Here is a 15948-nt window from a genome sequence, read left to right as displayed (position 1 = left end):
ATGATCACGCAAAGCAAACAGTGCCACCTCACAGGCTGTACTTAGGTTGAACTACAATTATGACATAAATAATGTCTCAAATATTGACTTAAACTTAGGAAACTTCTGTCATTGCTTATGAGAAGCCTAAAATGTGGAAACAATGTATGAATGACAAATAACACCAATAATTCTACAAGTAAAAACCTCAGTGAGTTATAATGTCTATGCTTCAACATAAAAGCCATTCATAGCAGATACAACATATACTTTAAAGGTATATAGCCATGTGATATGCCTATACCAAAAATACCAAAATCAAGTTGATCATGATAAAATACAGCTTTATACTCCAAGCATCCGTCCAGATAGTGTATTGATAGTCTTTTTGATCCCAAATAGAACCCCAGCAACGGGCGCGATGAGCAGATATAAACAGACGTGGCACCATCTACCGGCAGTATCGCAGAACTATCAGAAAGCCAGATGGCGACTAATAAATCAGTACTAAATAATGCCAAACTGAGCCTGAGCCCTCTGAAATGCCTCCCGGTAAAGCAGCAGCTCGGCGTGATTGGAGACCAACCATTATTAACTAAATGCCTCATATCAGAACATAAAAGAGAAATAAAATTCCAGTTCATAAATGGAAACAGGGACACAGCATCAAGGTAAGAACCAACCAATCAATCAACCAATCTACTTATGTTGTTTGTACTTAAGACTGAAGAGCAATGCTATTACTATTATCACAGTATTAATAAGGATGTTTACTCACGTCAAACAACTCTGCGGTCACATCCCGGCAGCTTAGCTTTAACTTCCGCTTCAATGAACACCAACGTTTATACTGTATTCCCAGAGCTATACCAGTCTTTTACATCTTTTTTTTTTCACTGAATCTTGGACCTTTCTTCATTGCTAATAGCCGTTAGCTGCTTCCTGCACATGCGCAGCGTCATACTTCTGTTGTTATTACAAATAAACACAAAGGGCTTTATTTACTAACAAACTGAGCAAAAACAAAGTGGAAAAAAACGCCAGAATAACAACAAATACGCCAGCAGGATGTGATGCTCTTTCGTATAAACTTTGTATGCAACCACAGTGAGTTACTGACGTATAAATAAATAAAAAAAGTCACATACATGCCTATGCACCTTTAAGCAAACAAGAGCTGAAATTATGCTTTGTGCTGAGAATTTTAAAGTGAGGGCGAAAACGATATGATCCATTAAAGATTTTCTAAGTTTCCTCATGTGAAGAAATAAACAATCTAATTTTTATGGTAGCTTTTCTTTAAGTTTGAGAAACATATTGTCAACCAAACATCGTACTGTATTGTATAAAAACGCAACACTATGTGCTTGACCCCCATTAAACAACTCTCACAGATTTTGTTTAAGGGTTTTTTTTATGCTAAATTGACTTTTTTCACATTTTTGTACTACCACTTAAGTCTTAGCTGCTTCTAAAAACAGTCCAAGCGCTAAAAAACGAAACAAACAGCTGTTTCGTGGTAATGAGTAAATTTGTTGTTGAGGTCTAGAAAACGAGCCATTTCAAAAACCTCCCGATTATTACATCACAATCTGTGAGCACTGCTTCTCACCTAGCAACCCAACCAGAGATTCACCCACTTCATTATTAAAAGAGGAGCCCGTTTGGCCAGCTGGTTTTACCGCTGTATGCGCTGCACAATGGCCGCTGGAAAGGACAAATGTTGTGTTGTAGGCTGCACTACACAACATGTGCCTATGCACATTCTCTCAGCCATGGAGGACACAGCTACGTGGTCTCATTTTATTTTTCAGTGTAAAGACTGAGTTGGAGGGTGTGGCCAGAGTATTTGCTTTAAAAGTGACATAGACCCAAAACAACTGAGGTTGAACTGCAAAGGTGAAATGTCATTATCTAAGAAGAATTATGAGCTAAAGATGCAATATTTTTATTAGTATAGCCCATAGAACCATCTTAACTTGTGTAAAATGAAGCATAATAGGTGACTTTTAAGCCCACGTGTCACACAAATGAACCAATTAACCAATTGTAGATATTCTTTATCATTTTTTTAATATATGGCACACCTGACTGCAGAATCAGTTTCTTTCATTTCAACAATTTCCTAATGGGCAAGACCAAAGCGCTGTCAAAGGACATCAGTGAGACTATAATATCTTAATGGAACTGGAATTGGCAAATGGACCATTATCAAGAAGCTTCGTAAGAAAGTGGAAATAAATATAAAATTAATTATCAATCAACCTAGATCTGGAGGTTCATGCTAGATCTTGCCTCGTGGAAGGGGGATGATCATATGAAAAGCAAGCATCCAACCCACAACTACTCAGAAGAATCTTGTTAACAATCTGAAGGCAGTTGGGAGCAAACACTAACCAAGATCACCTTTGATAACAATCTCGCAGTTTTCCTGGTATAGAAGGCAGATTATCTTTATCACTATGTCGCTGCACACAATATCAACATCTCAAAGAAGTGCTTGGGGATAAAATATATATTAGCTAACTGTTTCAGTTCCATGCATTCAAGGTACCTAGTGCTAGTAACTATTCTATAGTAATTAGCATATAATTTACTTTATGGCAGTAATTTTTTTAATGCAGCCTAAACATGCTTTAGAAGGAAAGTGGTGAAGCATCATGTTATGCTTGTTTGCAAAGAACAGAAAGCAGTCAGCCGTTAAACCCGCTAAGTTGATTATTTGTCAAGTCATGATCACGTCACTCATCTAATCATTAGGCTTAATTCAAGTTCCCCAGAAAATACAGCTAACATATATAAAGAAGGATTAGGAGAAGATACTGAGGTCAGAAGAGACCAAATGCAAGCCTTTTGGTATCAGCTATCATGTTCGGAAGAACAGAAAGGCTGAATAAGACATGAAGAACATCATTCCTACAAGGAAGCACAGAGGTGAAAACCTTGTGCTTCATGGGCAGCTTCTGCTAAGGCCCAGGACAACTTCAACACATTGAGGAACCAATAGATGGCACCAAAGAAAATGTTGGGAGTGAACCTTCTTTCCTCAGAAAAACAAACAAACAAACAGAACTCATAAGATGAGAAATGGGCATGTGTTCCAGAATAACCATGATAAATAAGAAAAAAGAAACATGCAAATGAGTTAAGATTAAAACTGGAGTGACAAAGAAAAAAAGCACATTAATGTCTTGAAGAGGCCTCCTTGGTCTCCAGACCTCTGTCCTACAGAAAGCAAAGCTATGAGTAACCACTCAGCAGTAAGAAACCTAAAGAATTCAGGAGGTTACGATAGTGAGACCTGTTGACCATCGACACAAAACCTAATGCTATGTCGGGCAATAAGGACATTTCTTTTTAATATTCACTTTTAATGTAGTGGTAGCATCACCTTATTATGACTTGACACCCTTCAGGTGTCTATATTTTCCTGAGAGGGTTTATCATGCTGAGGTGTGCTTGGTTCCCCAGTCACACCTCTTTGTCACCCTGCTCTGAATCATCCCCATGGTAACTATAAATAGCAGGCTCTCCTTTTACCTTGTGTTGGGTGAAAACACACTTGGCCGGCGCTGGGACAGGCTCGGTGTAACCAGAGCAGACGTACGTCCTATGTCTCCTCCTTCTGTGTGCTTGAGAGTCACACATGATCTTGGCAAACGTCGCCTCGCTCCCAGGTCTGTCATTGCCATTCAGAGTCCGTAGCATGTGCTCCACCGCTCCGAAGCTGACGGCCCGTCTGAGCTGGCGCTGCAGCAGCTTCTTCACGAGTAGACCATCTTTGGCTGAGAAACTCCTGGAGGTCGCACTGACACCGCGGAGCTTTCTTTTAACAGCAGTCCCGCCGCTGGGCTCGTCTTCGAGGTCCGTAGGCGAACTCTCCGGCCGACGGGCAAACCTTGTGCCAAGAGGTGGATCACCATCACTTCCCAGGACCATAACTGGTACCTCACCGATATACACGCCTTTACTGAGACTACCTTGCCCGTTGAGTTGGTTCCCCACCCGCGAGGGTTCATTGAGCTCTGATTGATTTTGCTTAGCGTTGTTTTCTGGGCCATCCTGAAGCTCAGAGCTATTGCAGGCAGCGCCACTTGAGATCACTTCACCTGGAGAACGTCTGAGAGGCCCGTCAGGTTTTAAATCTTCTGATTTCCTCTTTTTCCTCTGAAAGTACCGGCGACCTTTGAGCTCTTTAGATCCAGGACTCAGTGGAGCTCTGCTGGGGTCAACGTAGATTTCCTCTTTAGGTCCCCGAACGCAGCCACAGACGTTTCCCATGGCCGTCAGATGTTGGAGTGCTTATCCATCGGCAGCGCTGGAACTCCGAACAGCGAAGGCTTTCAAACATCCAGCGAGCTCCTTCTCAGTCCATAGAAGCACTATCCCGCTGACAGAAAGCTATTAGAACCATAAGAGGAGAGAAACACACAAAAGCAGCAGCACTCCAGCAGCGAGACGTGAACCGCTGCGCTCAGAGGAGTCAACTTCGTCCTATAAACTTCCTGGTGAGAGCCGGTCAGCCTTTTCTCACGCTGCGCTTCTCCCTTACCCTCTCCTCTTCGGCTGAAGTCTTTGCTGACCTTTGAAACATTTTCCCAGCGTTGTTAATCCGGCGCAAACACCATAAATGCACACGCAGACGTGGCCCACGTGCTAGTGGCTCTCAGCTGGCCGAGAATGAAAGAGACTTGTGGACAAACCCGTTTAGGTCTGGCTAGTCTGCTTTTTTTTTTTTTTTTTTTTGTTTCCAAGCCAGTAAATACACACAGACAACAGCTGCCTCTATATTCTCTCTGAGTAATGACAAGATACTATAAAGAAGAAGCGACATATTACACTTTTGCACACATATTGTGGCTTTATGGATCTCTTTATAAAGTATCAGCAGAGCAGGAAGCCGGGCTGGAAAAAAGAATGTTTCAAATCAACCAACAAGCATAAGAAGCTGGAGCAAATACCAACTCGTCAAAAAAGTCTGTTCACTTTGTTTTTTGATCAAATTACAAACAATAGAAGAGTCAGAGGTGGGGCCTAGGTACAGAGAATAAACCAAAATATACAATTAGCACAGTTTTAAAGGCGCTAATATTCTAATAAGGAAAAGGCTCAGTTTATAAACTGTTAGAGCTACTAGAACAGTGCCTCACAACATGTTTAATCAGCAACAAGGCTAATCTAAAAATAACTATCTGCCCCTGCGAGGTATAATATTGAAATCTCTTCTGAGGTCACAGTCACCTGAGTCCCAGTACAGTTTAAATAAACGTCCCTCTTCCTAAGAGGTAGCCTGAAAGCAACGCAAATACCACTTCTTCTGCATCGTTAGCTTATCTCTGAGCACAACGCATGAGTAAAATGAAAATTGATAACATGCAGCAAGACTTGCTGCCCCAGTTGCAGCACTCCTCTTGAGTGACATAGTGTTAATAAAGGCCAAATGAAAGAGTGAAGCATGAACGTGTGTTTAGGGTAGATACGTGATGACAAAATAGATAAATTGTCGACAGAAACTGTGACACAATCAGGGCAAAACAAAGCGAACAAGTGCACAAGAACGCCTGAGATTAGCTTAGAGCCACGGCGTGACACAGTGTCACGGCAGCACCCGCACACAGACAATTCATGCATTATCTTAGAATACAGCTTTGGATGCTTTGTTGAAGCACACGGTCCTCATGCCTGCTCAGACAAGACACACAAAAACACACTTCTAGTGAAAACGTTCAGCTTGGTATGAGGTAGAAAGTAGAAAATTGGAGATCAAAACTAATGTAAGTTTAAAACGTGTGCCTGCAGCAGTAAGATGAGCATTAGCACAACGTCCCAAAAATAGCTTGTCCTCAGGTGAAGGGATTAATCTTGGTTGATTCCATCAAACGTAGTCAAATAAAAACATTGATTCTATTGAAACGTGTCAGCTCTCTGTCAGCTCAGTTTTTTTAATAAAAGACAACGGCGTGCCCCTTGAATTAGGTTCAACATTTGTACTCATCATGTTCCCTGATGCCCTTTTCAGAGCAAGAAGAAACAGGCCTCGCGCTGCTTCACCCAGCGCTCTGGGGCTTGCGTGAGACAGACAGCGGCAGGTGTTGGCAACATCCTGGACGCTACCTGTCAGCATGTCTGAGTGCAGACAAAATTCAATCTGCTGCTTTTTCTCTGTGCATTCAGACATTTGCACTAATCCAAGATAATCCTTCAGACCAGACCAAAAAAAAACAACATATGCTCAATGTATAAAGGACGTATTGATTTAAAGCCATATAGTTACAGATTCACAATTATAAAGATATTTAAAAAAAACTTTGTCTGAAAGTGGGAGAGAAGCTGCGTAAAAAAGAATGAAAGACCTCTTTTTTTGTTGGTTAGTTGCTGAATACCTCACTAAGCACCTGCATGTTCATGTGGCATGATTTATGTAAAAGCGCTGGAATGATTAAGTGTTCCCAGGGGGAAAACATTTTTTTAGAAATTCCTGAGGATCTAGATATTCAGTTTAGGGTACATACAACATTCTGAACTCTTCAAAAGATCACACAAACGCACGCAGATGAGTGCATGTATCAATATGGCCAAAACAGGGTATTTGCTTCATTAAAGAACACTGATAAAAAGTAAAATTGGAAATAAACAAATAATTCAGGGACACGTTACAGAGTCTTGGTTCAGTCAGCGAACCTTAAGAAGAAGTTGTGCTGGCCAGAAAATAAAACGTTTTAACCTACAATGCAAAATACTATTAATGGAGGACAAATAACACTGCACATCACCCTGAACGCACCATCTCCATGGTCAGCCATGGCAGTGGCAGAAAGCACCATGCTGCGGGAATGCTTTTCTTCAGCAAAGGCAATGATGGTGCTCAGAGTTGATAGAGCTAAACACAGGGCAATCCTGAGGAAAAACCTGATGAAGGCTGCAAAATGCCTAATATTGGGCTGGAGATTGACCCTCCAGCAGGACAGTGACCCTAAACATACAGCTAGAGCTCAAAAAGACAGGCTTAGGTCAAAGCATATTCATCTGTGAGAATGGGCTTACTAACGTCCAGAGCTAAATCCAAAAACTTACAAAATTACATTCAAAGATGCTCTCTGTCCAATCTGCCTGAGCTTGGACTATTTGGCAAAGGTGAACCGGCAGAAATCTCAGTCTCTAGACGTGCAAAACTGGTTGAGGCCGAGGTACCATGAACAGCTGTAATCGCAGCAAAAGGTGGTTGTACAAACTACAGGAGGCCCACTTTAATCCACGTTACAATTATATGCAATTTCATGTTGAATTATCACATAAAATCCCAGCAAAACATACCAGCGGCTGTACATGTAATGAGATGTGAAAATAGATGAAACGCATCACTGACCTGAAAGTGCAAAATGATGGTCCATATCAATCCCAGGGTCAGTTTTGGATTGCCGTCAGTTATGTCGTCATTCCTGATATTTACAAGTTTGACCTAGTGACACAGGACGTACAGTCAATACACACACATCTATATACATTCAAAAACAATGACACCATAGCTCTATTAGCTGTAATAATCACAGCATAAGTGCAACTCTGTTTCGTTCATTTCTGCCAGTCATGTTTAAGGTGCACCACAAGGTGGCAGCACAGTCTAGACGTTAAGGATGGGAACATTTCAGGTGAGCTCCGTGGATTAATGATTTTACCTAAAGAAATCATCTAAGCTTGTTAGGACATCACCACCTGGCAGAGTCAGAAATTGCTGAGCATTTAGTCGTGTCTTTCAAACCACATGTGAAGGAAAGAACACATTCTAAACACAGTGTCATGGTTTATGAAGAGCCATCATTAGATCCTGAAGGCCTGTTCAACTGGAGACGGACTGTAATCACGGATTTAAAGGCGTTTTAACACATGAATTTATATGTAATAGCACTGGCACGGATGTTTTGTGTTTCCAGTTTAGCTGAAACAATACATCATCTCATTGGTGAATCGTCTAAGGATCCTTTGTGTCTGGCAGCACGTCACATCTGGCTACAGCTCAATGAGGCTCTGTGCACCCTGCGTACAGCTGAGGGGGAGGGGATGCAACCCTAGAGCTCGAAAACCTCTCTGATGGGAATTGTAGTCTGCAGAAATGAAAATGGTACTATTACTACTTCAAACACCTCAAATGCATTTGAGGCATTGTAGGGAAAGACAGAAACAGATTAACACATCGGTTGTTACGAGGGGATGTCCGCCTGTTTCTGTTTGGTTCTAGTGTTTATCCATGATTAGATAGCTAAGAATATCATGTGCGTCAAGTCACACAATACGATGTAGATGCAAACATGAGCTGTTGGGGGTTATTTAAGATGGTAAATTATTCATGCACCTAACGGATTTAGGTCAAAGTCATGATTTAATTTTAGCGGCATGTTTCCCCTGACTCAAAGTAATATTAACGCTTTGGTAGTGACTTCAATCTGCTAGAGAATCTGCAGAAGGAGCCAAAGATTAGGGTGATGGCAGGAAGCCCGTCCAACCCCAAAGTCTTCATCAGCTGATCATCAGCAAGATAAATAATTAAATTAAAAGTGAAACATGCAAAGAAGCTGCTGAGTATCTATAACACCAGTCTGAAAATAAAGATTTTTCCAATGACTTTTGACATGCCTCTTTTTTAAGAAAATGGAAACAAAAGGATACTTTTTAGAATTGACACCCTTAATACGTTCTTTTTTTATTATCTTTTGGGAGGTTCCTGTCTCGTTTGCTATAGGAAAACAGACTTCTTTGTGGAATAACAAAATTTACATTTAAATCTAAATGTAACAGTGGGGTGAATAATTTTGTGCTCAGCGGTGGATTTTGTTTAGAGATGCACCAAGAAGTTGGCTGATCAGAATCAGAATTAACTTTATCCGCCAAGTTTGTGGGTTCAAATCAAGAATGTGACTTTGGTGTAACAAATAAAAATAGAAACAGAAAAAGACATTAAAAAGTCATTGTTCTCGGGGACAATATTTTATTTTATGACTTTTTTTTTTTCTGATGACCGGAACGAGCTTATTCTCAACGTGACAATCCCTGACCGGTAGTCAGCTAGATGAGATCCCAAACATCTGACTTTATCCAGTCAGTGAATGCACCACACCTAAATACTAACCACAACAGTCTTTGGGGTGGATGCTGTTGCTAAGGGAAGAACACTCAAAGTTAAGTATTTCCAGTAACAGTTAAATGTTTGAAAATTAAGCCAGAAAAAAAACACAGAAGATGTAAAACAGGAAACCTATTTATGGAGGTTTTATAGAGGCCCCTACAGCACAGGGCTAGACTTTAGCTGCTGCTGGTCATTTTTTGGTCATTTCACAACCGACTTCTCAGATTAAGAGATGGAGCCGTTTGTCACAGCTCATCCATTCAGACCTGGCAGGCATGGAGATATTTTGTCAACTTGCCGAATTCACCTTTAGGGTTTTAAACTCTGCCTGTCATGGGTTATGCTGGAAGAGAAACTATTGGCAACCTTTTGGAAATCTCATAGTTAGGGTATGTGTTTACTTTCTCCAAGGGAATACTGATGATTACAGTTAGTGATGTGAAACCGTTGTAATCGTTCTAACCCCCAGTCGGTTGAGGCAGATGACCGTTCACACTAAGCCTGGTTCTGCTGGAGGTTTTTCCTTCGAGTTAAAGGGGATTCTTCCTTTCCACTGTCGCTTCATGCTTGTTCAGTATGAGGGATTGCTGCAAAGCCATGGACAATGCAGACGACTGTCCCTGTGGCTCTATGCCTCTTCAGGAGGATTGAATGCTGCTTGTCAAGACTTGATGCAATCTACTGGGTTTCCTTAAATAAGAAACGTTTTTTTGACCAACCTCTATAATCTGACCCAATCTGTATAATCTGATTGAATTTGACTTTGGAAAGTGCCTTGAGATGACATGTTTCATGAATTGCTATATTAATAAAATTAAATCACGCTAGTTTCCACGGTGTGAGAGACAGCTAAAAATGTCAACTCAGCAGTTCTCCTTAAACTGTGTTACAGCTATTCCTCTTTCAAGCATATGAGATAATCTCACCTCTGCTCATAACATGAATGATTAATGACCATTCATGAGGGGAAGGCTACAAAGACATATTTTGAAAGCTGCAAAATATAATTCTCCATGACAAATATGGAATTGGACAAAATTGCTGTTGGTAGGTCAATGTTTAACTAAGAATAATAAATAATACTACTAATAAACATCAAGGAATTATATTAATAGAAAATATATTAAAATAATAACTCTCCAACTGATACGTCTGTAGTTTCACTTGAAATTCTTTGAGGACAATTTGGATTGATCATGTTGCAGCTCTGAGTGAAAGCTAAGTTTTTATTCTTACGTTTTAGTTTTTTTTTTTCATTCCCAAAATAAAATTAAATTAAAAACTTACAGCGAGGATGACCAGATCCTTACCTGCCGCCTCTTTAAATAGTCCAGAGCTATTTGTACATTTTGGAGTTTGTGGAAGCGCATCCTTCCTCTCTCCCGAGGCTGTGGAGATAAACACGGAAGAAGAGCCGTATGCTTAATCAGATTAATTTCTGGGAATAAGTGAAAAAAAAAAAAAGATTAGTAAAGAACGAACGACACAGAACATGCATCTTACCCCCAGATCTGATGAGGGAGAAAAGTAAAAGAACAGACAACGGACAGACATAGAAGCTACAATTTGCCATTTCAAATCCACTCAAACTGTGTGCAGACCGGGAATAAAGTGAGGTGAACCACCCTTTGTGCTGAACGTTTTCCCATCAACTCAAACTGTACAGATTAGTTCAAAACAAATCCTATCTTAAAACCCGAACGAAAAGAAACTCTTGAAGCCAAAACAGACGAAAGAAAGAAATGAACATAGATTCTGTTGTCTGTGCCACCGATGATTATATAGCGTTGTATTATATGATCTCTTGTGGCGAGTGCTCATGAATGGTTCCAGGCCACAGCATGATGAGGTAATGGAATGGAAAATGCATTCAAGCCAGGATGCAGCAGCAGAAGCAGCAGCGAAAGACTTGAACTGCATCCAGCCATCCTGTTCCTCTCCGTAGCAAAGCAATGGCACTAACAAACCGAGCCCTTTGATTTAGTGAAGGCCACTCAGAGAGCTTCAGAAGCATAATATTTCCAGTCCATAATTTCAGAGCAAACACAAATGTCTGAACCGTCATGGCGGTTCAGACAAAATTAACTGAATCACTTCATGATGGGTAGAGCCAGTGAAGTGGCTATATAAAAGCCTTCAAAAGAGACTTTTTTCATGCTTTTAATACATGGGTGTGGCTGATCATGTATTGTAGATTTTGGTAAAGAAGTGATATGAATGGGACCAGAAAAGGCTGTGCATTTTTTTTATTGCCATATAGAATTTAAACATCAGTCCTATTATGTCTTCATCAAAAAAGTCCCAAAACAAAAACTGCCTTGCAACAATGGAAGAAGAAAGGAAACAATATTCTATGAAATGAAGAAAATGTTTCAATATCAGCTGGAGAAATAACTACAAACTGCTATGAGAAAACATCACACTGTAGGAATATTTATATTCTTCTATTTAAAGGCTACAGCATGAGCTGAATTAGTGGGGTGTCTTAAGGGGGCAAACCACACGTACCCCCTTATCATCATCATCATCATCCACCGTGTCTCCATGCTGCTCAACCGCACATGCTTCTCTCCCACTCACCAACCGCAACGTCTTCAGAAAATCACGCTCCCTTCGCTTTATCACCGAAAAGGCAACACATGGGGAAGAAAAGGTAGACATGGACACACACACACACACACACACAAACACACATACAGCAACCAAATCATAGGGAAGTTAGACAATGGACAGATCCACAGAATGGGGAGAGGAGGATGAGGAATGAGGGATGTAAACAGAAAAAACAAACAGGTACTTAGAAGATGAAAGTAACAACAATGGGAGAGGGGGTGCTAGTGTTTGAATGATAATCTCTCATTCTTTGAATCAAAAAATGCCAAAGGGAAAGAAAGTCTAGAACACTGTATACAGAGTTTATATATATATATATATATATATATATATATATATATATATATATATATATATATATATATATACAATCCACAGAATTACCAGAGAAGGAAAATGTTGTATATAATGAGACCTTCACAACTTACATATGATTTACACCATAAATCCTATGCGAACATTTTCTGTTATTTTTGTTTAATACACATTTATTTGTGCTGATTCAAATTAGTACATTGCAGAAATTAAAAAAGAACTATCACAACATTTAAATAGGTCATCAGTCACATTTTAAGATTTTATTTCTTTTTGTGATATGACATCAGTTCTAAAAGCCATTTCCCTTCTAACTTCTACCGTATATTATGTATCTTTATAGAAATGCATCTTACTGTTTCTGCAAAAGAACATTGAACATATCATCAATATTGAGCCTAATCTACTTGTATGCAACCTGTTTTACAGAAAAACAGAGGTTGAGTAAAGGGTAAAAAAAAGATCTCAATTATTTGAACTCTAAATAATAATAATAAAAATATATAGTAAATGTTTTTCACTGAAAGTGATTTTAAAAGGTGCACTGTTTGTTTTTATGACAACAATAGAAAACCTATATGCAGTCAAGCAAACGTAGGAGGATCTTGCTTGCCTTCACTCTGAAATTAGCCCCTTAGACTTTACTTGATCCAATAATATTAATATGGTCATAAGAGATCCCTGAGACCAAAAGGTCTTACATTTTCCACAAGTTTAAAATGTCCATCACAGTCCTGCTCAAAATAAGACAATAAACTTAGCTTTGAGTAAAATGATATGCCATTAAAGTAAAAGAAATTAAATTTTTATATCATATATCCGATGAGACTATAATGTAATTTCAGTCTAATTATTTTTATATCAAAGTTACCGTATTAGTAACGTGGGCCATGTACCCTAACCTAATCCTTTATTGAGAAATTTAATGTTAAGATGATACTTTTTTAAAGCATTAAATGTTTAATGTTTTACCAACACAAAAGTGATTTTTTTCCCCATTTAGTTTTAGAGGACGGGACAGCAAAGCTGATTACAGGGATTAACATCCCAGGATTCCCCTCTCCCCTACGTCAAGTTAAAGTTGCATAAGAGCAAAAAGAAAGTGCCAGCCAGACCATCCACTCTGAATATGTAGGATAGTCTGCTCGGCATGACAAGGATCAGTCCTCTCTATAAGCCTTGTTTGCGTCTGATTTATCTCACCGATCTCTTACTAACTCAAGCATCAAAGTCGAGTTTCACTTAAACCGAATCATATACAGATTTAATTCCATGTAAATCTTAGGTCTCATCTTGCTATGAAGCACAAACTAAAAAAAAAAACAAACAAAAAAAAACAACAACAAACAACCACAAACTCACCAGTGTGTCTCCAGACAAAACCTCCAACAGTGAGATCAGGTTATGTCCATCTCGTAAGTCTTCATACAGGTCATTTATGTGCTTTCGTACCTGCAGAAAGAAAGATGCTAGTTAAATGTCTGAAAACTGCAAATATTGTTACTGCTGATGTTTATTTACAGTCCAAGTTCAATGCAATCTAATTTTACAATTTATTTGATCTTATTTATTTTACTTTCAAAAGCTGCAATTAGTATGAGATTTAGTTACTTAAAAGTGAAAAGTTATATTTATTTTGGCCTTATGTTAGCAACAGGGCAGTGTAGTCCAACTACGCTGTCCTCCCAAGAGAGACGGATAGAGAGCTGTGTACGCGAAGACATGGAGTGATATTACACACTTGGGAAGAATATTTAGTACGCCTTATATTCCGGTGTGCCTTATATGTAGACAAAGACACACATAGACACGTTAATTCACAGTGCGCCTTATAATCCGGTGCGCCTCGTGGTCTGAAAAATACGATAATTCTGGCTGCACATTTTTCCACTCTTCTTAACGGAAATGGTAGAGCTAATTTAAATTTATTTTCCATCCCTTTAAACAAAGTCCACACATTTTCAATAGTGATTGCAGTTGTATTCTTAGTTTGGGATCGATGTCCTGTTGGAACACACCACTGTGTCCATGCTTCAACCAGGGCTTAAGCCTATCATAAGTACAAAGGTGTTAATGTCCACAGGGCTATAAATTTAACTTCAACATTTACTAGATGGGCTTACCAAGAAAGAAGCCCCTGCTCCAAAACCAATAGCTTTACACTCAACTGAAATTTAGGTCCCCTCCAGGACAAGACAAAAGCCTCCTGGAGAGAAATTTAGGTATTTCACTACCACTACAGCCAGCAGGGCCGGATTATCCATAAGGGCCAGTGGGCCAGTGCCCAGGGGCACCAACCATGGGGTGCACCACATGACACATGCTTTAAAAATATATTTTTCATAAATTGTTATATTATTTCATTGTAATTGTTGAAAGACCATGCATTATTCGTTTTGTGAACACTGATGTCACAATAATAATAAATGATAAATAAATCAAGATTTTTTTTGATTTCAACATTTTAAAATGAGATATTTGAATATTGCTCACTGCTCATATGCCTACATGTAGTTGTGTAAGTTAGTAAATAGTAAATTACATTACAGATATCCCCTTGATTATGTCTGACGTTTTTGACCGGAGGACAGCACGGGTAAGGGGGGGGCTTTGAGGTATAGTGCCCAGGGGCACCACATTGTCTTAATACGGGCCTGCAGCCAGACCTTAACTACCTTGTAGTTAAGGTAAATTGAGGTTTCAAAGTTGGTCAACTTTCAAGAACAGTGATGGCTGAATCATGGAGTATGGCTGTTTTGCTGCCACTGGTGCTGTTACTTAAGGCTATGTGGATGAAATAGTGAAAAGGAGGATTACCTCCATATTATTTAACTTTACCTGAAATCAACACCTAAATCATTGAAAATTGGGGACAATTGGGTGTTCCAACAGGAAATCTATCCCCCAAAAAAGATCAAAACTGGTTTTCAAATGGAGAAAGCAGACTAACATCAATGTTCTGGAAAGGCCGCAACCTCTACCCTATTAAAAATTCATGAACTGTGCTTTAAAGTCAGATCTGTGCCTGGAAACCAGCCAATTTAGCTGTATCAGCTCTACAAGAAGATTAATATGCCAGAAGTTTGTTGCAGGCTTCAAACAGAGAGTGGTTTTGCTGTAACTTGCTAAAGGACAAACTCTAGAGATGCTGTATTTTAATTTGTTAATGTGAACAAAGAATAATCCCCACAAACCAGAATTACTTGGCATTCATTAAGGTTCATTGCTTGGTCCAATACTTTTTAACTTCTGTATGCTTCCATTGGGAAATATAATTAGGCAACATGAGATGTTTTTTTGTTGTTGTTGTTTGTTATCCAGACAACACACAGCTATATCTATTAAGTCGAATTATTTCAATCAACTAATGGAGGTGATTATTTTTAGATGTGAATTTTTTTTTTTTTTTTTTTTTTTTTTTTTTTTTTTTTTTTTTTTTTACCTGAACATTTTAAGAAATCTTTGGCTACGCTCTGGATGGGATCAAGTGCAAGGTACAAGGTAGGTACAGACCTTGAGATCAAAATGCAGAAATCCTCTCAGCGTTTAAGGTCAAGCTGAAGACTTTTCTTTTTGAAATGGCTTTTGATAGATTTTTATTTATTTTATTTATTTATTAACACTCTCTAATTAATTGTTTTATTTTCATCCTAATTTATGTCCCCTATGTCTGGAATCTGGTATGCTTTTAGGGTCTTTCGCTTTGTAAAGCACTTTAAATCTTACTGTGTTAAAAGGTGCTATAAATAAAGCTTGATTTGATTATATGATGATTAATTCCGATGCTGTGTAAATTTAGGAGCAAATCAAAGAAACACTTTCTTTTGCACTTATTTCCTGCTTTAGAAAAACACTTTGTTGTATTGTCATTTTGTGCTTTAAACAGAACTGCTCAAATAAATCATAAAATGGCTCAAATT

General features: G+C 39.0%; 1 protein-coding gene across 1 annotated transcript in view; it reads right to left on the bottom strand.

The window, feature by feature from the left end:
* dst (dystonin) overlaps window positions 1-15948 on the bottom strand; it is a 139044-nt gene that overhangs the window by 85767 nt on the left and 37329 nt on the right. The window contains exons 6-8 of the mRNA XM_036126829.1: window positions 13391-13480; window positions 10411-10488; window positions 7346-7438 (exon numbers count right to left, since the gene is read on the bottom strand). Coding sequence (XP_035982722.1) covers window positions 7346-7438; window positions 10411-10488; window positions 13391-13480 — 261 coding nt within the window. The remainder of the gene's footprint in view (window positions 1-7345; window positions 7439-10410; window positions 10489-13390; window positions 13481-15948) is intronic.

This window comes from Fundulus heteroclitus, chromosome 22, assembly GCF_011125445.2.
Source record: "Fundulus heteroclitus isolate FHET01 chromosome 22, MU-UCD_Fhet_4.1, whole genome shotgun sequence".
In the NCBI taxonomy this organism is placed as follows: Eukaryota; Metazoa; Chordata; class Actinopteri; order Cyprinodontiformes; family Fundulidae; genus Fundulus; species Fundulus heteroclitus.
This window is presented reverse-complemented; position numbering and strand designations above follow the sequence as displayed.